This window comes from Atractosteus spatula, chromosome 5 (assembly GCF_055471065.1).
Source record: "Atractosteus spatula isolate fAtrSpa1 chromosome 5, fAtrSpa1.hap1, whole genome shotgun sequence".
Classification (NCBI taxonomy): domain Eukaryota; kingdom Metazoa; phylum Chordata; class Actinopteri; order Semionotiformes; family Lepisosteidae; genus Atractosteus; species Atractosteus spatula.
In genome coordinates, this window is record NC_142710.1 from 10861503 (window position 1) to 10885920 (window position 24418).

At 55.5% G+C, this 24418-nt stretch overlaps 1 protein-coding gene across 1 annotated transcript in view; it reads right to left on the minus strand.

The window, feature by feature from the left end:
* Window positions 1-14417: 14417 nt before the first annotated feature.
* LOC148834066 (myc-associated zinc finger protein-like) overlaps window positions 14418-24418 on the minus strand; it is a 35158-nt gene continuing 25157 nt past the window's right edge. The window contains exons 5-8 of the mRNA XM_088915396.1: window positions 22740-22803; window positions 22456-22627; window positions 17547-17886; window positions 14418-15390 (exon numbers count right to left, since the gene is read on the minus strand). Coding sequence (XP_088771522.1) covers window positions 17552-17886; window positions 22456-22627; window positions 22740-22803 — 571 coding nt within the window. The 3' untranslated portion in view covers window positions 14418-15390; window positions 17547-17551. The remainder of the gene's footprint in view (window positions 15391-17546; window positions 17887-22455; window positions 22628-22739; window positions 22804-24418) is intronic.

The following is a 24418-nucleotide window of genomic DNA, read 5'->3' on the forward strand; positions in this document are numbered from 1 at the left end:
GTCACACCTGGAGCGGATCAGACTGCTGCACACTGGGGGTCTGACAGCACTGTCACACCTGGAGCGGATCAGACTGCTGCGCACTGGGAGTCTGACAGCACTGTCACACCTGGAGCGGATCAGACTGCTGCGCACTGGGAGTCTGACAGCACTGTCACACCTGGAGCAGATCAGACTGCTGCGCACTTGGAGTCTGATTGCACTGTCACACCTGGAGCGGATCAGACTGCTGCGCACTGGGAGTCTGACAGCACTGTCACACCTGGAGCGGATCAGACTGCTGCGCACTGGGAGTCTGACAGACAGCACTGTCACACCTGGAGCGGATCAGACTGCTGCGCACTGGGAGTCTGACTGACAGCACTGTCACACCTGGAGTGGATCAGACTGCTGCGCACTGGGAGTCTGACAGCACTGTCACACCTGGAGTGGATCAGACTGCTGCGCACTGGGAGTCTAACAGACAGCACTGTCACACCTGGAGCGGATCAGACTGCTGCGCACTGGGAGTCTGACTGACAGCACTGTCACACCTGGAGCGGATCAGACTGCTGCGCACTGGGAGTCTGACTGACTGCACTGTCACACCTGGAACGGATCAGACTGCTGCGCACTGGGAGTCTGACTGACAGCACTGTCACACCTGGAGTGGATCAGACTGCTGCGCACTGGGAGTCTGACTGCACTGTCACACCTGGAGCGGATCAGACTGCTGCGCACTGGGAGTCTGACTGACTGCACTGTCACACCTGGAGCGGATCAGACTGCTGCGCACTGGGAGTCTGACTGACAGCACTGTCACACCTGGAGCGGATCAGACTGCTGCGCACTGGGAGTCTGACAGCACTGTCACACCTGGAGCGGATCAGACTGCTGCGCACTGGGAGTCTGACAGCACTGTCACACCTGGAGCGGATCAGACTGCTGCGCACTGGGAGTCTGACAGACAGCACTGTCACACCTGGAGCGGATCAGACTGCTGCGCACTGGGAGTCTGACAGCACTGTCACACCTGGAGCGGATCAGACTGCTGCGCACTGGGAGTCTGACAGACAGCACTGTCACACCTGGAGCGGATCAGACTGCTGCGCACTGGGAGTCTGACAGCACTGTCACACCTGGAGCGGATCAGACTGCTGCGCACTGGGAGTCTGACTGACAGCACTGTCACACCTGGAGCGGATCAGACTGCTGCGCACTGGGAGTCTGACTGACTGCACTGTCACACCTGGAGCGGGTCAGACTGCTGCGCACTGGGAGTCTGACAGACAGCACTGTCACACCTGGAGCGGATCAGACTGCTGCGCACTGGGAGTCTGACTGACTGCACTGTCACACCTGGAGCGGATCAGACTGCTGCGCACTGGGAGTCTGACAGCACTGTCACACCTGGAGCGGATCAGACTGCTGCGCACTGGGAGTCTGACAGACAGCACTGTCACACCTGGAGTGGATCAGACTGCTGCGCACTGGGAGTCTGACTGACAGCACTGTCACACCTGGAGCGGATCAGACTGCTGCGCACTGGGAGTCTGACAGCACTGTCACACCTGGAGCGGATCAGACTGCTGTGCACTGGGAGTCTGACAGCACTGTCACACCTGGAGCGGATCAGACTGCTGCGCACTGGGAGTCTGACTGACAGCACTGTCACACCTGGAGCGGATCAGACTGCTGCGCACTGGGAGTCTGACAGCACTGTCACACCTGGAGCGGATCAGACTGCTGCGCACTGGGAGTCTGACTGACAGCACTGTCACACCTGGAGCGGATCAGACTGCTGCGCACTGGGGGTCTGACTGACTGCACTGTCACACCTGGAGCGGATCAGACTGCTGCGCACTGGGAGTCTGACAGCACTGTCACACCTGGAGCGGATCAGACTGCTGCGCACTGGGAGTCTGACAGCACTGTCACACCTGGAGCGGATCAGACTGCTGCGCACTGGGAGTCTGACTGACAGCACTGTCACACCTGGAGCGGATCAGACTGCTGTGCACTGGGAGTCTGACTGACAGCACTGTCACACCTGGAGTGGATCAGACTGCTGCGCACTGGGAGTCTGACAGCACTGTCACACCTGGAGCGGATCAGACTGCTGCGCACTGGGAGTCTGACAGCACTGTCACACCTGGAGCGGATCAGACTGCTGCGCACTGGGAGTCTGACTGACAGCACTGTCACACCTGGAGCGGATCAGACTGCTGTGCACTGGGAGTCTGACTGACAGCACTGTCACACCTGGAGTGGATCAGGCTGCTGCGCACTGGGAGTCTGACAGCACTGTCACACCTGGAGCGGATCAGACTGCTGCGCACTGGGAGTCTGACAGCACTGTCACACCTGGAGCGGATCAGACTGCTGCGCACTGGGAGTCTGACTGACAGCACTGTCACACCTGGAGCGGATCAGACTGCTGCGCACTGGGAGTCTGACAGCACTGTCACACCTGGAGCGGATCAGACTGCTGCGCACTGGGAGTCTGACTGACTGCACTGTCACACCTGGAGCGGATCAGACTGCTGCGCACTGGGAGTCTGACAGACTGCACTGTCACACCTGGAGCGGATCAGACTGCTGCGCACTGGGAGTCTGACAGCACTGTCACACCTGGAGCGGATCAGACTGCTGCGCACTGGGAGTCTGACTGACAGCACTGTCACACCTGGAGCGGATCAGACTGCTGCGCACTGGGAGTCTGACAGCACTGTCACACCTGGAGCGGATCAGACTGCTGCGCACTGGGAGTCTGACTGACTGCACTGTCACACCTGGAGCGGATCAGACTGCTGCGCACTGGGAGTCTGACTGACAGCACTGTCACACCTGGAGCGGATCAGACTGCTGCGCACTGGGAGTCTGACTGCACTGTCACACCTGGAGCGGATCAGACTGCTGCGCACTGGGAGTCTGACTGACTGCACTGTCACACCTGGAGCGGATCAGACTGCTGCGCACTGGGAGTCTGACAGCACTGTCACACCTGGAGCGGATCAGACTGCTGCGCACTGGGAGTCTGACTGACAGCACTGTCACACCTGGAGCGGATCAGACTGCTGCGCACTGGGAGTCTGACAGCACTGTCACACCTGGAGCGGATCAGACTGCTGCGCACTGGGAGTCTGACAGCACTGTCACACCTGGAGCGGATCAGACTGCTGCGCACTGGGAGTCTGACTGACTGCACTGTCACACCTGGAGCGGATCAGACTGCTGCGCACTGGGAGTCTGACTGACTGCACTGTCACACCTGGAGCGGATCAGACTGCTGCGCACTGGGAGTCTGACTGACTGCACTGTCACACCTGGAGCGGATCAGACTGCTGCGCACTGGGAGTCTGACTGACTGCACTGTCACACCTGGAGCGGATCAGACTGCTGCGCACTGGGAGTCTGACAGCACTGTCACACCTGGAGCGGATCAGACTGCTGCGCACTGGGAGTCTGACAGCACTGTCACACCTGGAGCGGATCAGACTGCTGCGCACTGGGAGTCTGACTGACAGCACTGTCACACCTGGAGTGGATCAGACTGCTGCGCACTGGGAGTCTGACAGCACTGTCACACCTGGAGCGGATCAGACTGCTGCGCACTGGGAGTCTGACAGCACTGTCACACCTGGAGCAGATCAGACTGCTGCGCACTGGGGGTCTGACAGCACTGTCACACCTGGAGCGGATCAGACTGCTGCGCACTGGGAGTCTGACTGCACTGTCACACCTGGAGCGGATCAGACTGCTGCGCACTGGGAGGGTTAGGGAAGCCCGGCTCTGAGCACAGGTGCCAGACCGTCCTGAACACAACATCGGTCAGCAGTAGAATCTGCTCTGTCTTGTTGAAGAACTGCAGTAACTCTCAGACTTCATACCGGCTGACTGTGTGAGTGAGTGAGTAAGTGAGTGAGTGTCTGTTTGTGTGTATGAGTAAGTGAGTGTGTGTCTGTGTGTGAGTGTGTATGAGTGAGTGAGTGTGTGTGTGTCTGTGTGTGAGTGAGTGTGTGTCTGTTTGTGTGTGTGTGTGTCTGTGTGTGAGTGTGTATGAGTGAGTGTGTGTGTGAGTATGTCTGTGTGTGAGTGAGTGAGTGTGTGTGTGTCTGTGTGTGAGTGAGTGTGTGTCTGTTTGTGTGTGTGTGAGTGAGTGAGTGTGTGTGTCTGTCTTTTCATCAGTTAGCAGTAGAATTTTCTCGTTCTGCAGTAGCTGCAGTAACTCTCAGTCTTCATACCGGCCCACTGTGTGTGAGAGTGTGAGAGTGTGTGAGTGTGTGTGTCTGTCTTTTCATCGGTCAGCAGTAGAATCTACTCTGTCTTATTGAAGAACTGCAGTAGCTGCAGTAACTCTCAGTCTTCATACCGGCCGACTGTGTGAGTGTGTGTGTGTGTGTGTGTGTGTGTGTGTGTGTGTGTGTGTGTGTGTGTGAGTGAGTGAGTGAGTGAGTGTGAGGGCCACTCTGTCTCTCTCACAGCTCACCTCCTGATGGGCCACTCTGTCTGTCCCCTGCTCCCTCCTCCTGCTCCTCCTCTCTCACAGCTCTCCTCACCTCTCCTGACTCCACACCTCCTGATGGGCCACTCTGTCTGTCCCCTGCTCCCTCCTCCTGCTCCTCCTCTCTCACAGCTCTCCTCACCTCTCCTGACTCCACACCTCCTGATGGGCCACTCTGTCTGCCCCCTGCTCCCTCCTCCTGCTCCTCCTCTCTCACAGCTCTCCTCACCTCTCCTGACTCCACACCTCCTGATGGGCCACTCTGTCTGCCCCCTGCTCCCTCCCCCTGCTCCTCCTCTCTCACAGCTCTCCTCACCTCTCCTGACTCCACACTTCCTGATGGGCCACTCTGTCTGTCCCCTGCTCCCTCCTCCTGCTCCTCCTCTCTCACAGCTCTCCTGACTCCACACCTCCTGATGGGCCACTCTGTCTGTCCCCTGCTCCCTCCTCCTGCTCCTCCTCTCTCACAGCTCTCCTGACTCCACACCTCCTGATGGGCCACTCTGTCTGTCCCCTGCTCCCTCCTCCTGCTCCTCCTCTCTCACAGCTCTCCTCTCCTCTCCTGACTCCACACCTCCTGATGGGCCACTCTGTCTCTCCCCTGCTCCCTCCTCCTGCTCCTCCTCTCTCACAGCTCTCCTCACCTCTCCTGACTCCACACCTCCTGATGGGCCACTCTGTCTGCCCCCTGCTCCCTCCTCCTGCTCCTCCTCTCTCACAGCTCTCCTCACCTCTCCTGACTCCACACCTCCTGATGGGCCACTCTGTCTGCCCCCTGCTCCCTCCTCCTGCTCCTCCTCTCTCACAGCTCTCCTGACTCCACACCTCCTGATGGGCCACTCTGTCTGCCCCCTGCTCCCTCCTCCTGCTCCTCCTCTCTCACAGCTCTCCTCACCTCTCCTGACTCCACACCTCCTGATGGGCCACTCTGTCTGTCCCCTGCTCCCTCCTCCTGCTCCTCCTCTCTCACAGCTCTCCTCACCTCTCCTGACTCCACACCTCCTGATGGGCCACTCTGTCTGTCCCCTGCTCCCTCCTCCTGCTCCTCCTCTCTCACAGCTCTCCCTCCTCTCCTGACTCCACACCTCCTGATGGGCCACTCTGTCTGCCCCCTGCTCCCTCCTCCTGCTCCTCCTCTCTCACAGCTCTCCCTCCTCTCCTGACTCCACACCTCCTGAAGGGCCACTCTGTCTGTCCCCTGCTCCCTCCTCCTGCTCCTCCTCTCTCACAGCTCTCCTCACCTCTCCTGACTCCACACCTCCTGATGGGCCACTCTGTCTGCCCCCTGCTCCCTCCTCCTGCTCCTCCTCTCTCACAGCTCTCCTCACCTCTCCTGACTCCACACCTCCTGATGGGCCACTCTGTCTGTCCCCTGCTCCCTCCTCCTGCTCCTCCTCTCTCACAGCTCTCCCTCCTCTCCTGACTCCACACCTCCTGATGGGCCACTCCGTCTGTCCCCTGCTCCCTCCTCCTGCTCCTCCTCTCTCACAGCTCTCCCTCCTCTCCTGACTCCACACCTCCTGATGGGCCACTCTGTCTGCCCCCTGCTCCCTCCTCCTGCTCCTCCTCTCTCACAGCTCTCCTCACCTCTCCTGACTCCACACCTCCTGATGGGCCACTCTGTCTGTCCCCTGCTCCCTCCTCCTGCTCCTCCTCTCTCACAGCTCTCCTCACCTCTCCTGACTCCACACCTCCTGATGGGCCACTCTGTCTGTCCCCTGCTCCCTCCTCCTGCTCCTCCTCTCTCACAGCTCTCCTCACCTCTCCTGACTCCACACCTCCTGATGGGCCACTCTGTCTGTCCCCTGCTCCCTCCTCCTGCTCCTCCTCTCTCACAGCTCTCCCTCCTCTCCTGACTCCACACCTCCTGATGGGCCACTCTGTCTGTCCCCTGCTCCCTCCTCCTGCTCCTCCTCTCTCACAGCTCTCCCTCCTCTCCTGACTCCACACCTCCTGATGGGCCACTCTGTCTGTCCCCTGCTCCCTCCTCCTGCTCCTCCTCTCTCACAGCTCTCCCTCCTCTCCTGACTCCACACCTCCTGATGGGCCACTCTGTCTGCCCCCTGCTCCCTCCTCCTGCTCCTCCTCTCTCACAGCTCTCCCTCCTCTCCTGACTCCACACCTCCTGATGGGCCACTCTGTCTGCCCCCTGCTCCCTCCTCCTGCTCCTCCTCTCTCACAGCTCTCCCTCCTCTCCTGACTCCACACCTCCTGATGGGCCACTCTGTCTGCCCCCTGCTCCCTCCTCCTGCTCCTCCTCTCTCACAGCTCTCCTGACTCCACACCTCCTGATGGGCCACTCTGTCTGCCCCCTGCTCCCTCCTCCTGCTCCTCCTCTCTCACAGCTCTCCTGACTCCACACCTCCTGATGGGCCTTTCTGTCTGCCCCCTGCTCCCTCCTCCTGCTCCTCCTCTCTCACAGCTCTCCTCACCTCTCCTGACTCCACACCTCCTGATGGGCCACTCTGTCTGCCCCCTGCTCCCTCCTCCTGCTCCTCCTCTCTCACAGCTCTCCTCACCTCTCCTGACTCCACACCTCCTGATGGGCCACTCTGTCTGTCCCCTGCTCCCTCCTCCTGCTCCTCCTCTCTCACAGCTCTCCTCACCTCTCCTGACTCCACACCTCCTGATGGGCCACTCTGTCTGTCCCCTGCTCCCTCCTCCTGCTCCTCCTCTTTCACAGCTCTCCTCACCTCTCCTGATTCCACACCTCCTGATGGGCCACTCTGTCTGTCCCCTGCTCCCTCCTCCTGCTCCTCCTCTCTCACAGCTCTCCCTCCTCTCCTGACTCCACACCTCCTGATGGGCCACTCTGTCTGCCCCCTGCTCCCTCCTCCTGCTCCTCCTCTCTCACAGCTCTCCTCACCTCTCCTGACTCCACACCTCCTGATGGGCCACTCTGTCTGCCCCCTGCTCCCTCCTCCTGCTCCTCCTCTCTCACAGCTCTCCTCACCTCTCCTGACTCCACACCTCCTGATGGGCCACTCTGTCTGTCCCCTGCTCCCTCCTCCTGCTCCTCCTCTCTCACAGCTCTCCTCACCTCTCCTGACTCCACACCTCCTGATGGGCCACTCTGTCTCTCCCCTGCTCCCTCCTCCTGCTCCTCCTCTCTCACAGCTCTCCTCACCTCTCCTGACTCCACACCTCCTGATGGGCCACTCTGTCTGCCCCCTGCTCCCTCCTCCTGCTCCTCCTCTCTCACAGCTCTCCTCACCTCTCCTGACTCCACACCTCCTGATGGGCCACTCTGTCTGCCCCCTGCTCCCTCCTCCTGCTCCTCCTCTCTCACAGCTCTCCTGACTCCACACCTCCTGATGGGCCACTCTGTCTGCCCCCTGCTCCCTCCTCCTGCTCCTCCTCTCTCACAGCTCTCCTCACCTCTCCTGACTCCACACCTCCTGATGGGCCACTCTGTCTGTCCCCTGCTCCCTCCTCCTGCTCCTCCTCTCTCACAGCTCTCCTCACCTCTCCTGACTCCACACCTCCTGATGGGCCACTCTGTCTGTCCCCTGCTCCCTCCTCCTGCTCCTCCTCTCTCACAGCTCTCCCTCCTCTCCTGACTCCACACCTCCTGATGGGCCACTCTGTCTGCCCCCTGCTCCCTCCTCCTGCTCCTCCTCTCTCACAGCTCTCCCTCCTCTCCTGACTCCACACCTCCTGAAGGGCCACTCTGTCTGTCCCCTGCTCCCTCCTCCTGCTCCTCCTCTCTCACAGCTCTCCTCACCTCTCCTGACTCCACACCTCCTGATGGGCCACTCTGTCTGCCCCCTGCTCCCTCCTCCTGCTCCTCCTCTCTCACAGCTCTCCTCACCTCTCCTGACTCCACACCTCCTGATGGGCCACTCTGTCTGTCCCCTGCTCCCTCCTCCTGCTCCTCCTCTCTCACAGCTCTCCCTCCTCTCCTGACTCCACACCTCCTGATGGGCCACTCTGTCTGTCCCCTGCTCCCTCCTCCTGCTCCTCCTCTCTCACAGCTCTCCCTCCTCTCCTGACTCCACACCTCCTGATGGGCCACTCTGTCTGCCCCCTGCTCCCTCCTCCTGCTCCTCCTCTCTCACAGCTCTCCTCACCTCTCCTGACTCCACACCTCCTGATGGGCCACTCTGTCTGTCCCCTGCTCCCTCCTCCTGCTCCTCCTCTCTCACAGCTCTCCTCACCTCTCCTGACTCCACACCTCCTGATGGGCCACTCTGTCTGTCCCCTGCTCCCTCCTCCTGCTCCTCCTCTCTCACAGCTCTCCTCACCTCTCCTGACTCCACACCTCCTGATGGGCCACTCTGTCTGTCCCCTGCTCCCTCCTCCTGCTCCTCCTCTCTCACAGCTCTCCCTCCTCTCCTGACTCCACACCTCCTGATGGGCCACTCTGTCTGTCCCCTGCTCCCTCCTCCTGCTCCTCCTCTCTCACAGCTCTCCCTCCTCTCCTGACTCCACACCTCCTGATGGGCCACTCTGTCTGTCCCCTGCTCCCTCCTCCTGCTCCTCCTCTCTCACAGCTCTCCCTCCTCTCCTGACTCCACACCTCCTGATGGGCCACTCTGTCTGCCCCCTGCTCCCTCCTCCTGCTCCTCCTCTCTCACAGCTCTCCTGACTCCACACCTCCTGATGGGCCACTCTGTCTGCCCCCTGCTCCCTCCTCCTGCTCCTCCTCTCTCACAGCTCTCCCTCCTCTCCTGACTCCACACCTCCTGATGGGCCACTCTGTCTGCCCCCTGCTCCCTCCTCCTGCTCCTCCTCTCTCACAGCTCTCCTGACTCCACACCTCCTGATGGGCCACTCTGTCTGCCCCCTGCTCCCTCCTCCTGCTCCTCCTCTCTCACAGCTCTCCTGACTCCACACCTCCTGATGGGCCTTTCTGTCTGCCCCCTGCTCCCTCCTCCTGCTCCTCCTCTCTCACAGCTCTCCTCACCTCTCCTGACTCCACACCTCCTGATGGGCCACTCTGTCTGCCCCCTGCTCCCTCCTCCTGCTCCTCCTCTCTCACAGCTCTCCTCACCTCTCCTGACTCCACACCTCCTGATGGGCCACTCTGTCTGTCCCCTGCTCCCTCCTCCTGCTCCTCCTCTCTCACAGCTCTCCTCACCTCTCCTGACTCCACACCTCCTGATGGGCCACTCTGTCTGTCCCCTGCTCCCTCCTCCTGCTCCTCCTCTTTCACAGCTCTCCTCACCTCTCCTGATTCCACACCTCCTGATGGGCCACTCTGTCTGTCCCCTGCTCCCTCCTCCTGCTCCTCCTCTCTCACAGCTCTCCCTCCTCTCCTGACTCCACACCTCCTGATGGGCCACTCTGTCTGCCCCCTGCTCCCTCCTCCTGCTCCTCCTCTCTCACAGCTCTCCTCACCTCTCCTGACTCCACACCTCCTGATGGGCCACTCTGTCTGTCCCCTGCTCCCTCCTCCTGCTCCTCCTCTCTCACAGCTCTCCTCACCTCTCCTGACTCCACACCTCCTGATGGGCCACTCTGTCTGCCCCCTGCTCCCTCCTCCTGCTCCTCCTCTCTCACAGCTCTCCTCACCTCTCCTGACTCCACACCTCCTGATGGGCCACTCTGTCTGTCCCCTGCTCCCTCCTCCTGCTCCTCCTCTCTCACAGCTCTCCTCACCTCTCCTGACTCCACACCTCCTGATGGGCCACTCTGTCTGTCCCCTGCTCCCTCCTCCTGCTCCTCCTCTCTCACAGCTCTCCTCACCTCTCCTGACTCCACACCTCCTGATGGGCCACTCTGTCTGTCCCCTGCTCCCTCCTCCTGCTCCTCCTCTCTCACAGCTCTCCTCACCTCTCCTGACTCCACACCTCCTGATGGGCCACTCTGTCTGTCCCCTGCTCCCTCCTCCTGCTCCTCCTCTCTCACAGCTCTCCTCACCTCTCCTGACTCCACACCTCCTGATGGGCCACTCTGTCTGTCCCCTGCTCCCTCCTCCTGCTCCTCCTCTCTCACAGCTCTCCTGACTCCACACCTCCTGATGGGCCACTCTCTGTCACTCTGCCGGCGCCCGAGTGGTACCTCTGCCCCCTGGGCAGAGCGCTGGCTCTGCGGCTCAGGACCTGTGCCTGGGGCAGGGAGGTTGCCGGTTCGAATCCTGCAGCCCAGCAGAGGAATCCTCTTCTGTGGGGCCCCTGAACCCCAGCTGCTCCAGGGGTGCCGTATAATTGTCTGACCCTGCACTCTGACCCTCAGCTCCTCTCTCCCTGGGTGTGTGTGTCCTGGAGAGCTGGGGGTCTGTGAGAAGACACCCTCCTCACCCAGGAGACTGTACATGGCCGATACAGCGATCATGTGCACACAAGTCCTCTATCACCATCTGCTGGGGAACGGAGGTATTGCAGCCTGGAGGCCAGGCCCTCTCTCCCTGCCTGTGCAGGTCAGGAGGGAGTGTGTTCCTGCAGGGTGTACAGTACTGGTATTACTCACACGGTTTTTTACATGTATATAGTGCCTTTCCTCTCAAATGATACCAGGGTACTGCACACACAGGAGGGCGAGACACCCCTACTCTTACTGACAGTGTCCTGGGATCTGTACCGACCAGCGGACTGGACACCCCTACTCTTACTGACAGTGTCCTGGGATCTGTACTGACCAGCGGACTGGACACCCCTACTCTTACCGACAGTGTCCTGGGCTCTGTACTGACCAGCGGACTGGACACCCCTACTCTTACCGACAGTGTCCTGGGCTCTGTACTGACCAGCGGACTGGACACCCCTACTCTTACCGACAGTGTCCTGGGATCTGTACTGACCAGCGGACTGGACACCCCTACTCTTACCGACAGTGTCCTGGGATCTGTACTGACCAGCGGACTGGACACCCCTACTCTTACCGACAGTGTCCTGGGGTCTGTACTGACCAGCGGACTGGACACCCCTACTCTTACCGACAGTGTCCTGGGGTCTGTACCGACCAGCGGACTGGACACCCCTACTCTTACCGACAGTGTCCTGGGATCTGTACCGACCAGCGGACTGGACACCCCTACTCTTACTGACAGTGTCCTGGGATCTGTACTGACCAGCAGGCTGGACTCCGGGGTCGACACCCCTACACTTACCACAGTGTCGTGGTGCACAGCGAAGGGTGCCCCCTACTGGACGACCAGCAGCAGTGACACCCCGACACGGCTCACTGCCTGACCTTCACCCTCTCACACTCGCACCCGAGCTGAAGACCCCAAGGACCCGGCTCGCCGCCCGACCTTCACCGTCTCACACTCGCACCCGAGCTGGAGACCCCAAGGACCCGGCTCGCCGCCTGACCTTCACCCTCTCACACTCGCACCCGAGCTGAGACCCCAAGGACCCGGCTCACTGCCTGAGGAGCCAGAGTCCATCTCTCTCCTCCGGTCCCGAGTGCTTTAATGACCCCAGTGTCTCTGGCCTGTTCCACACCCCCACCCCTCTGTCTGTAAAGACCAGCCCTCTGTCCTGACTTCCTAACACACACACACACACACACGTGCTCAGGACAGACTCAGACCACACCACCGCAGAAAATGTAAATGTAGTTGTTATTCTTATATGTCTGTATTTACATCGATCTGTACATCAGCTCCCTGTCCAGGTGTGGAGACACGGGCAGAGTGTGGAGGACGAAAGCAAAGAGTTACAGTGAGCCTATTTACACAGAGTACATCACCTGGGAGCAGAGAGAGAGACAGGTACAGAGAGAGAGACAGGTACAGAGACAGTGAGCCTATTTACACAGAGTGCATCACCTGGGAGCAGAGAGAGAGACAGGTACAGAGACAGTGAGCCTATTTACACAGAGTGCATCACCTGGGAGCAGAGAGAGAGACAGGTACAGAGACAGTGAGCCTATTTACACAGAGTGCATCACCTGGGAGCAGAGAGAGAGACAGGTACAGAGAGAGAGACAGGTACAGAGACAGTGAGCCTATTTACACAGAGTGCATCACCTGGGAGCAGAGAGAGAGACAGGTACAGAGACAGTGAGCCTATTTACACAGAGTACATCACCTGGGAGCAGAGAGAGAGACAGGTACAGAGAGAGAGACAGGTACAGAGACAGTGAGCCTATTTACACAGAGTGCATCACCTGGGAGCAGAGAGAGAGACAGGTACAGAGACAGTGAGCCTATTTACACAGAGTACATCACCTGGGAGCAGAGAGAGAGACAGGTACAGAGAGAGAGACAGGTACAGAGACAGTGAGCCTATTTACACAGAGTACATCACCTGGGAGCAGAGAGAGAGACAGGTACAGAGAGAGAGACAGGTACAGAGACAGTGAGCCTATTTACACAGAGTGCATCACCTGGGAGCAGAGAGAGAGACAGGTACAGAGACAGTGAGCCTATTTACACAGAGTGCATCACCTGGGAGCAGAGAGAGAGACAGGTACAGAGACAGTGAGCCTATTTACACAGAGTACATCACCTGGGAGCAGAGAGAGAGACAGGTACAGAGAGAGAGACAGGTACAGAGACAGTGAGCCTATTTACACAGAGTGCATCACCTGGGAGCAGAGAGAGAGACAGGTACAGAGAGAGAGACAGGTACAGAGACAGTGAGCGTATTTACACAGAGTGCATCACCTGGGAGCAGAGAGAGAGACAGGTACAGAGACAGTGAGCCTATTTACACAGAGTGCATCACCTGGGAGCAGAGAGAGAGACAGGTACAGAGAGAGAGACAGGTACAGAGACAGTGAGTGTATTTACACAGAGTGCATCACCTGGGAGCAGAGAGAGAGACAGGTACAGAGAGAGAGACAGGTACAGAGACAGTGAGCGTATTTACACAGAGTGCATCACCTGGGAGCAGAGAGAGAGACAGGTACAGAGACAGTGAGCCTATTTACACAGAGTGCATCACCTGGGAGCAGAGAGAGAGACAGGTACAGAGAGAGAGACAGGTACAGAGACAGTGAGTGTATTTACACAGAGTAGTTCAGGTGGGGAGCTGCGTCAGCATGTGTAGGCTGCAAAGGAACAAGTAATAGGTTTATTCCATGCTGAAAAAAAGAAGAAAGAGAACACAACGTTTCGGCCGTGGAGCCTTCTTCAGGTGTGAGAGAGACAGGGCAGTAGGCAAAGGTAAAGTAGCGGGAGAACAAAGGTTGGGAGGGAAGAGGAGTGAGAGGCGGGAGCAGGGGATAGAAAGAGAGGCCAATCAAGAGGTGTGAAGTCAGAATGGGTGCAGAGAGGTGTGAAATGAAACTTCCAATGAATGGAGAAAATTTAAAAGAACAGGAGTCTGTCGTTAAGGGAAGGGAGAAGGTGTGATCCTAGCTGCAGAATAATTTTAGTTTCGGTGGTCTTTCTGATGTATGAGAAACATTTCACCTCTGACGGCCACGACCACTCTAATCTCTCCGTCTGTGTTCTCAAAGACGGTTTTCCGAACTCATACATCAGAAAGACCACCGAAACTAAAATTATTCTGCAGCTAGGATCACACCTTCTCCCTTCCCTTAACGACAGACTCCTGTTCTTTTAAATTTTCTCCATTCATTGGAAGTTTCATTTCACACCTCTCTGCACCCATTCTGACTTCACACCTCTTGATTGGCCTCTCTTTCTGTCCCCTGCTCCCGCCTCTCACTCCTCCTCCCTCCCAACCTTTGTTCTCCCGCTACTTTACCTCTGCCTACTGCCCTGTCTCTCTCACACCTGAAGAAGGCTCCACGGCCGAAACGTTGTGTTCTCTTTCTTCTTTTTTTCAGCATGGAATAAACCTATTACTTGTTCCTTTACACAGAGTATACCACCTGGGAATCAGGACTGGAGCAGACAGACACAGGCAGAGAGAGAGACAGGTACAGAGACAGACAGATATAGGGACAGACAGGCAGAGAGACACAGATACAGAGAGAGACAGGCAGAGAGACAGGCAGGTACAGAGACAGGCAGGCAGGTACAGAGAGTGTAACAGACTCAGCGACAGACTGAAGCAGGCAGAGACAGACACAGAAAACCACTCCTTGTGATTTAATGCACAGAGGTTACAGGAATGTGGACATCTTAATAATAATAATAATCACAATAATAATAATAATAATAATAATAATATTGATAACAATAACAGTTTGTGATCCTGTGGCATTCTCCTCTCCAGGCGTCACCAGCTGCTACTTCATCAGACTCGCTAACGAACACCAGTCAGCTAATTAACTCGCAGAGGAAAAAGAACCGTCACCCCTCTCACCCCCTCTCACTCCTCCCTCTCTCACCCCCCCTCACTCCTCCCTCTCTGTGTCTCCTCTGTCCCAGGACTGTCTGGTCTCTCTCTCCTCTGTCCTAGGACTGTCTGTGTCTCCTCTGTCCCAGGACTGTCTGGTCTCTCTCTCTCCTCTGTCCCAGGACTGTCTGTGTCTCCTCTGTCCCAGGACTGTCTGGTCTCTCTCTCCTCTGTCCCAGGACTGTCTGTGTCTCCTCTGTCCCAGGACTGTCTGGTCTCTCTCTCTCCTCTGTCCCAGGACTGTCTGTGTGTCCTCTGTCCCAGGACTGTCTGGTCTCTCTCTCTCCTCTGTCCCAGGACTGTCTGTGTGTCCTCTGTCCCAGGACTGTCTGGTCTCTCTCTCTCCTCTGTCCCAGGACTGTCTGGTCTCTCTCTCTCCTCTGTCCCAGGACTGTCTGGTCTCTCTCTCCTCTGTCCCAGGACTGTCTGGTCTCTCTCTCCTCTGTCCCAGGACTGTCTGGTCTCTCTCTCCTCTGTCCCAGGACTGTCTCTCTCTCCTCTGTCCCAGGACTGTCTGGTCTCTCTCTCCTCTGTCCTAGGACTGTCTGGTCTCTCTCTCCTCTGTCCCAGGACAGTCTGTCTGTCTCAGGAGGGCGGGGAGGAGGAGTGGAACTGGTGGGCGGAGACTGCGTTTCCACGGTGACCGGACTGTTCCGGGCCCCGCCCCTGATGGCTGAAGCCACAATCTGATTGGAGAACAGCAACCAGCTGGAGAGAGAGAGAGAGAGAGAGAGAGAGAGAGAGAGAGAGAGAGAGAGAGAGAGAGGAGTGAGAGGAGTCAGAGGGAGAGGAGTGAGTGAGAGGGAGATGGAGAGAGAGGGAGAGGAGTCAGAGTGAGATGGAGAGAGAGGGAGAGGAGTGAGAGTGAGAGAGAGGAGTGAGAGAGAGGGAGTGAGAGTGAGAATGAGAGAGAAAGGAGAGAGAGGAGACGAGCGAGTGAGAGGGTGAGAGGAGTGAGAGTGAGATGGAGTGAGAGGGTGAGAATGAGAGAGAGAGGGGGAGAGAGGGGGAGAGGAGTGAGTGAGACGAGCGAGGCAGAGAGGAGTGGGAGTGAGAGTGAGATGGAGTGAGACGGAGAGAGTGTGAGGGAGAGTGAGAGGAGTGAAAGTGAAAAAGAGTGAGGTGAGAGGAGTGAGAGAGATGGAGAGGGAGAGGAGTGAGAGGAGGGAGAGTGAGAGGAGTGAAAGTGAAAAAGAAGAGTGAGGTGAGAGAGGAGTGAGAGAGTGAGATGGAGAGAGAGAGACGGAGAGAGAGGGAGAGAGAGGAGAGAGAGGAGTGAGAGGGAGACTGAGATGGAGTGAGACAGAGAGAGTGTGAGGGAGAGTGAGAGGAGTGAAAGTGAAAAAGAGTGAGGTGAGAGGAGTGAGAGAGATGGAGAGGGAGAGGAGTGAGAGGAGTGAGTGTGAGGGAGAGTGAGAGGAGTGAAAGTGAAAAAGAAGAGTGAGGTGAGAGAAGGGTGAGAGAGAGGAGTGAGAGAGTGAGATGGAGAGAGAGAGACGGAGAGAGAGGGAGAGAGAGGAGAGAGAGGAGTGAGAGGGAGACTGAGATGGAGTGAGACAGAGAGAGTGTGAGGGAGAGTGAGAGGAGTGAAAGTGAAAAAGAGTGAGGTGAGAGGAGTAAGAGAAGAGAGGAGTGAGAGGAATCAGGGAGAGGAGTGAGAGTGAGATGGAGAGAGAGGAGTAAGAGGGAGAGAGAGAGTGAGAGGAGGGAGAGAGAGGAGTCAGAGGGAGAGAGGTGAGAGAAGGGTGAGAGAGGAGTGAGAGTGAGAGTGAGGAGTGAGAGTGAGAGAGAGAGGGAGTGAGACGAGCGAGGGAGAGAGGAGTGAAAAAGAAGAGAGTGTGATGAGTGAGATGAGAGGGGTGAGATGAGAGAGAAGGGTGAGAGAGAGGGAGATGAGGAGTGAGAGAAGGGTGAGAGAGAGTGTGATGAGTGAGATGAGAGGGGTGAGATGAGAGAGAGAAGGGTGAGAGAGAGGGAGATGAGAGAGGAGTGAGAGAGGTGAGAGAAGGGTGAGAGAGAGGGAGATGAGAGGAGTGAGAGAGAGGGAGATGAGAGAGGGAGGTGAGAGAGGAGTGAGAGGGAGATGAGAGAGGAGTGAGAGAGGTGAGAGAAGGGTGAGAGAGAGGGAGATGAGAGAGATGAGAGAGGGAGGTGAGAGAGGAGTGAGAGAGGGAGATGAGAGAGGAGAGAGAGGGAGATGAGAGAAGGGTGAGAGAGAGGGAGATGAGAGGAGTGAGAGAGGGAGATGAGAGAGGAGTGAGAGAGAGGGAGTTGAGAGAGGGAGGTGAGAGAGGAGTGAGAGGGAGATGAGAGAGGAGTGAGAGAGGTGAGAGAAGGGTGAGAGAGAGGGAGATGAGAGAGAGATGAGAGAGGGAGGTGAGAGAGGAGTGAGAGAGGTGAGAGAAGGGTGAGAGAGAGGGAGATGAGAGAGAGATGAGAGAGGGAGGTGAGAGAGGAGTGAGAGAGGGAGATGAGAGAGGAGAGAGAGGGAGATGAGAGAGGAGTGAGAGAGGGAGATGAGAGAGGAGAGAGAGGGAGATGAGAGAGGAGTGAGAGAGGTGAGAGAAGGGTGAGAGAGAGGGAGATGAGAGAGGAATGAGAGAGGGAGATGAGAGAGGAGAGAGAGGGAGATGAGAGAGGAGTGAGAGAGAGGGAGGTGAGAGAGGGAGGTGAGAGAGGAGTGAGAGAGAGAGGAGTGAGAGAGGGAGGTGAGAGAGGAGTGAGAGAGGAGTGAGAGAGAGAGAGGAGTGAGAGAGGAGTGAGAGAGGAGTGAGAGAAATGATGGCAGCAGGAGTGAGCCGAGAGTGAGAGAGAGGAAGAGTGCTGCTACATGCACAGGCACAGAGAGGAGGGAGACCACCTGCCTCTGCTAACTGCGGCCTGCGGTCAGCGAGCTGGCCACGCTGGGGACCAGGGGCTCGGCAGGGTGGGCGCCCGCGATGGCCGTGCTCACGCTGGCGATGGCGCTGGCGAGGGCGGCGGCGTTGGCGCTGGCGGCGCCATCGCTGACGCCGGCGTTGGCATGGACCTCCATGTGGCCCTGCAGCTGGGTGGCCGTCTTGCAGTGAACCCCACACAGCTGGCACAACAGCACCCCCCCCACGCCCCCCGCGCCCCCCGACCCCCGCAGGGCGCCCAGCTCCCGCCAGTCCTGCCCATGATGCTTCTGGGCGTGAACCCGTAGGTATGCCAGCGTGGTGAAGCCTGGAGACACAGAGAGAGAGACAGACCTTAGAGCACAGGACACTGTCTCTGTCCACAGCCTGAGGAACAGACAGTGAGCCCGTCTCTCAATAATAATAATACAGTGTGTGATCTCCTGTCCCAGCCTGAGGAACAGACAGTGAGCCCGTCTCTCGATAATAATAATACAGTGTGTGATCTCCGGTCCCAGCATGAGGAACAGTGAGCCTGTCTCTCAATAATAATAATACAGTGTGTGATCTCCTGTCCCAGCCTGAGGAACAGACAGTGAGCCTGTCTCTCAATAATAATAATACAGTGTGTGATCTCCTGTCCCAGCCTGAGGAACAGACAGTGAGCCTGTCTCTCAATAATAATAATACAGTGTGTGATCTCCTGTCCCAGCCCGAGGAACAGACAGTGAGCCTGTCTCTCAATAATAATAATACAGTGTGTGATCTCCTGTCCCAGCCTGAGGAACAGTGAGCCTGTCTCTCAATAATAATAATACAGTGTGTGATCTCCTGTCCCAGCCTGAGGAACAGACAGTGAGCCTGTCTCTCAATAATAATAATACAGTGTGTGATCTCCTGTCCCAGCCTGAGGAACAGACAGTGAGCCTGTCTCTCAATAATAATAATACAGTGTGTGATCTCCTGTCCCAGCCTGAGGAACAGACAGTGAGCCCGTCTCTCAATAATAATAATACAGTGTGTGATCTCCTGTCCCAGCCTGAGGAACAGACAGTGAGCCCGTCTCTCAATAATAATAATACAGTGTGTGATCTCCTGTCCCAGTCTGAGGAACAGACAGTGAGCCTGTCTCTCAATAATAATACAGTGTGTGATCTCCTGTCCCAGCCTGAGGAACAGACAGTGAGCCTGTCTCTCAATAATAATAGTACAGTGTGTGATCTCCTGTCCCAGCCTGAGGAACAGTGAGCCTGTCTCTCAATAATAATAATACAGTGTGTGATCTCCTGTCCCAGCCTGAGGAACAGACAGTGAGCCTGTCTCTCAATAATAATAATACAGTGTGTGATCTCCTGTCCCAGCCTGAGGAACAGACAGTGAGCCTGTCTCTCAATAATAATAATACAGTGTGTGATCTCCTGTCCCAGCCTGAGGAACAGACAGTGAGCCTGTCTCTCAATAATAATAATACAGTGTGTGATCTCCTGTCCCAGCCTGAGGAACAGACAGTGAGCCCGTCTCTCAATAATAATAATACAGTGTGTGATCTCCTGTCCCAGCCTGAGGAACAGACAGTGAGCCTGTCTCTCAATAATAATACTACAGTGTGTGATCTCCTGTCCCAGCCTGAGGAACAGACAGTGAGCCTGTCTCTCAATAATAATAATACAGTGTGTGATCTCCTGTCCCAGCCCGAGGAACAGACAGTGAGCCTGTCTCTCAATAATAATAATACAGTGTGTGATCTCCTGTCCCAGCCTGAGGAACAGACAGTGAGCCTGTCTCTCAATAATAATAATACAGTGTGTGATCTCCTGTCCCAGCCTGAGGAACAGACAGTGAGCCTGTCTCTCAATAATAATAATACAGTGTGTGATCTCCTGTCCCAGCCTGAGGAACAGACAGTGAGCCTGTCTCTCAATAATAATAATACAGTGTGTGATCTCCTGTCCCAGCCTGAGGAACAGACAGTGAGCCTGTCTCTCAATAATAATAATACAGTGTGTGATCTCCTGTCCCAGCCTGAGGAACAGACAGTGAGCCCGTCTCTCAATAATAATAATACAGTGTGTGATCTCCTGTCCCAGCCTGAGGAACAGACAGTGAGCCTGTCTCTCAATAATAATACTACAGTGTGTGATCTCCTGTCCCAGCCTGAGGAACAGACAGTGAGCCTGTCTCTCAATAATAATAATACAGTGTGTGATCTCCTGTCCCAGCCCGAGGAACAGACAGTGAGCCTGTCTCTCAATAATAATAATACAGTGTGTGATCTCCTGTCCCAGCCTGAGGAACAGACAGTGAGCCTGTCTCTCAATAATAATAATACAGTGTGTGATCTCCTGTCCCAGCCTGAGGAACAGACAGTGAGCCCGTCTCTCAATAATAATAATACAGTGTGTGATCTCCTGTCCCAGCCTGAGGAACAGACAGTGAGCCCGTCTCTCAATAATAATAATACAGTGTGTGATCTCCTGTCCCAGTCTGAGGAACAGACAGTGAGCCTGTCTCTCAATAATAATACAGTGTGTGATCTCCTGTCCCAGCCTGAGGAACAGACAGTGAGCCTGTCTCTCAATAATAATAGTACAGTGTGTGATCTCCTGTCCCAGCCTGAGGAACAGTGAGCCTGTCTCTCAATAATAATAATACAGTGTGTGATCTCCTGTCCCAGCCTGAGGAACAGACAGTGAGCCTGTCTCTCAATAATAATAATACAGTGTGTGATCTCCTGTCCCAGCCTGAGGAACAGACAGTGAGCCTGTCTCTCAATAATAATAATACAGTGTGTGATCTCCTGTCCCAGCCTGAGGAACAGACAGTGAGCCTGTCTCTCAATAATAATAATACAGTGTGTGATCTCCTGTCCCAGCCTGAGGAACAGACAGTGAGCCCGTCTCTCAATAATAATAATACAGTGTGTGATCTCCTGTCCCAGCCTGAGGAACAGACAGTGAGCCTGTCTCTCAATAATAATACTACAGTGTGTGATCTCCTGTCCCAGCCTGAGGAACAGACAGTGAGCCTGTCTCTCAATAATAATAATACAGTGTGTGATCTCCTGTCCCAGCCCGAGGAACAGACAGTGAGCCTGTCTCTCAATAATAATAATACAGTGTGTGATCTCCTGTCCCAGCCTGAGGAACAGACAGTGAGCCTGTCTCTCAATAATAATAATACAGTGTGTGATCTCCTGTCCCAGCCTGAGGAACAGACAGTGAGCCTGTCTCTCAATAATAATAATACAGTGTGTGATCTCCTGTCCCAGCCTGAGGAACAGACAGTGAGCCTGTCTCTCAATAATAATACTACAGTGTGTGATCTCCTGACCCAGCCTGAGGAACAGACAGTGAGCCTGTCTCTCAATAATAATACTACAGTGTGTGATCTCCTGTCCCAGCCTGAGGAACAGACAGTGAGCCCGTCTCTCAATAATAATAATACAGTGTGTGATCTCCTGTCCCAGCCTGAGGAACAGACAGTGAGCCTGTCTCTCAGTAATAATAATACAGTGTGTGATCTCCTGTCCCAGCCTGAGGAACAGACAGTGAGCCTGTCTCTCAATAATAATAATACAGTGTGTGATCTCCTGTCCCAGCCTGAGGAACAGACAGTGAGCCTGTCTCTCAATAATAATAATACAGTGTGTGATCTCCTGTCCCAGCCTGAGGAACAGACAGTGAGCCTGTCTCTCAGTAATAATAATACAGTGTGTGATCTCCTGTCCCAGCCTGAGGAACAGTGAGCCTGTCTCTCAATAATAATAATACAGTGTGTGATCTCCTGTCCCAGCCTGAGGAACAGACAGTGAGCCTGTCTCTCAGTAATAATAATACAGTGTGTGATCTCTTGTCCCAGCCTGAGGAACAGACAGTGAGCCTGTCTCTCAATAATAATAATACAGTGTGTGATCTCCTGTCCCAGCCTGAGGAACAGACAGTGAGCCTGTCTCTCAATAATAATACTACAGTGTGTGATCTCCTGTCCCAGCCTGAGGAACAGACAGTGAGCCTGTCTCTCAATAATAATACTACAGTGTGTGATCTCCTGTCCCAGCCTGAGGAACAGTGAGCCTGTCTCTCAGTAATAATAATACAGTGTGTGATCTCCTGTCCCAGCCTGAGGAACAGTGAGCCCGTCTCTCAATAATAATACTACAGTGTGTGATCTCCTGTCCCAGCCTGAGGAACAGACAGTGAGCCTGTCTCTCAATAATAATACTACAGTGTGTGATCTCCTGTCCCAGCCTGAGGAACAGTGAGCCTGTCTCTCAATAATAATAATACAGTGTGTGATCTCCTGTCCCAGCCTGAGGGACAGACAGTGAGCCTGTCTCTCAGTAATGCTCCATATGTTTAAATAAAAATATCTTATGATGTGTCTGTATTATAAATGTCTGAAGATGTTTCAGTTAATTGTATTTGTTTTGCTTTGGCAACACTGATTGTACTCAGGGGTCATGCCAATAAAGCACCTTGAAGTGAGTTGAGAGAGACAGGCAGAGAGAGGGGAGAGAGAGATGGAGGAAGAATGGACCTGTAGTAGGTGAAACAGAGACAGACGAAAAGACAGCAGACAGGGAGAGACAGCAGACAGCAGACAGAGAGACAGGAGACAGGAGACAGGAGACAGGAGACAGGAGACAGGAGACAGGAGACAGGAGACAGGAGACAGGAGACAGAGAGAGACAGGAGACAGGGAGAGACAGGAGACAGCAGAGGCCGGGCCTGACGCACCGCGGCTGCAGAGCTCACACACGTGGTGCTGCGCCTGGTTGTGCACACGCATGTGGTCACTGATGTAGGACAGGAGAGACAGGAGACAGAGAGAGACAGGAGACAGCAGACAGAGAGAGACAGGAGACAGAGAGAGACAGCAGAGGCCGGGCCTGACGCACCGCGGCTGCAGAGCTCACACACGTGGTGCTGCGCCTGGTTGTGCACACGCATGTGGTCGCTGATGTAGGCGGCGGACAGCAGCTTGCCGCACACGTGACACGGCACCTTGTCCTCGTGGCGGATCATGTGGGCGCGCAGGCGGTCGCGCGTGGCGAAGGCCGACTCGCACGTCTGCGGAGAGAGAGCGAGACGGGCACAGGGTGGGCGGCCATGATGGGGCCCAACACCCCCGAACAGCACCAGCGCCTGCGAGACACGGCGAGATCGAGCTCGGGAGGGTTACCTCACACTTGAAGGGTCTCTCAGTAGAGTGGACCTGTCGCACATGACTGTTGAGATGATCAGGCCTGAGAGAGAGAGAGAGGGGTTCATACAGACACACTGACTGGACACTCCAGTACATTAACACTGCACTGAGAGAGAGAGAGGGGTTAATACACACACACTGACTGGACACTCCAGTACATTAACACTGCACTGAGAGAGAGAGAGGGGTTAATACACACACACTGACTGGACACTCCAGTACATTAACACTGCACTGAGAGAGAGAGGGGTTCATACAGACACACTGACTGGACACTCCAGTACATTAACACTGCACTGAGAGAGAGAGGGGTTAATACAGACACACTGACTGGACACTCCAGTACATTAACACTGCACTGAGAGAGAGAGAGGGGTTCATACAGACACACTGACTGGACACTCCAGTACATTAACACTGCACTGAGAGAGAGAGGGGTTAATACAGACACACTGACTGGACACTCCAGTACATTAACACTGCACTGAGAGAGAGAGGGGTTCATACACACACACTGACTGGACACTCCAGTACATGAACACTGCACTGAGAGAGAGAGGGGTTAATACAGACACACTGACTGGACACTCCAGTACATTAACACTGCACTGAGAGAGAGAGGGGTTCATACACACACACTGACTGGACACTCCAGTACATTAACACTGCACTGAGAGAGAGAGGGGTTAATACACACACACTGACTGGACACTCCAGTACATTAACACTGCACTGAGAGAGAGAGGGGTTAATACAGACACACTGACTGGACACTCCAGCACATGAACACTGCACTGAGAGAGAGAGGGGTTAATACACACACTGACTGGACACTCCAGCACATGAACACTGCACTGAGAGAGAGAGGGGTTAATACACACACACTGACTGGACACTCCAGTACATTAACACTGCACTGAGAGAGAGAGGGGTTCATACAGACACACTGACTGGACACTCCAGTACATTAACACTGCACTGAGAGAGAGGGGGGTTAATACAGACACACTGACTGGACACTCCAGCACATGAACACTGCACTGAGAGAGAGAGGGGTTAATACAGACACACTGACTGGACACTCCAGTACATTAACACTGCACTGAGAGAGAGGGGGGTTAATACAGACACACTGACTGGACACTCCAGTACATTAACACTGCACTGAGAGAGAGGGGGGTTAATACAGACACACTGACTGGACACTCCAGTACATTAACACTGCACTGAGAGAGAGGGGGGTTAATACAGACACACTGACTGGACACTCCAGTACATTAACACTGCACTGAGAGAGAGAGGGGTTAATACACACACACTGACTGGACACTCCAGCACATGAACACTGCACTGAGAGAGAGAGAGGGGTTAATACACACACACTTACTGGACACTCCAGCACATGAACACTGCACTGAGAGAGGGGTTAATACAGATACACTGACTGGACACTCCAGTACATTAACACTGCACTGAGAGAGAGGGGGGTTAATACAGACACACTGACTGGACACTCCAGTACATTAACACTGCACTGAGAGAGAGGGGGGTTAATACACACACACTGACTGGACACTCCAGCACATGAACACTGCACTGAGAGAGAGAGGGGTTCATACACACACACTGACTGGACACTCCAGCACATGAACACT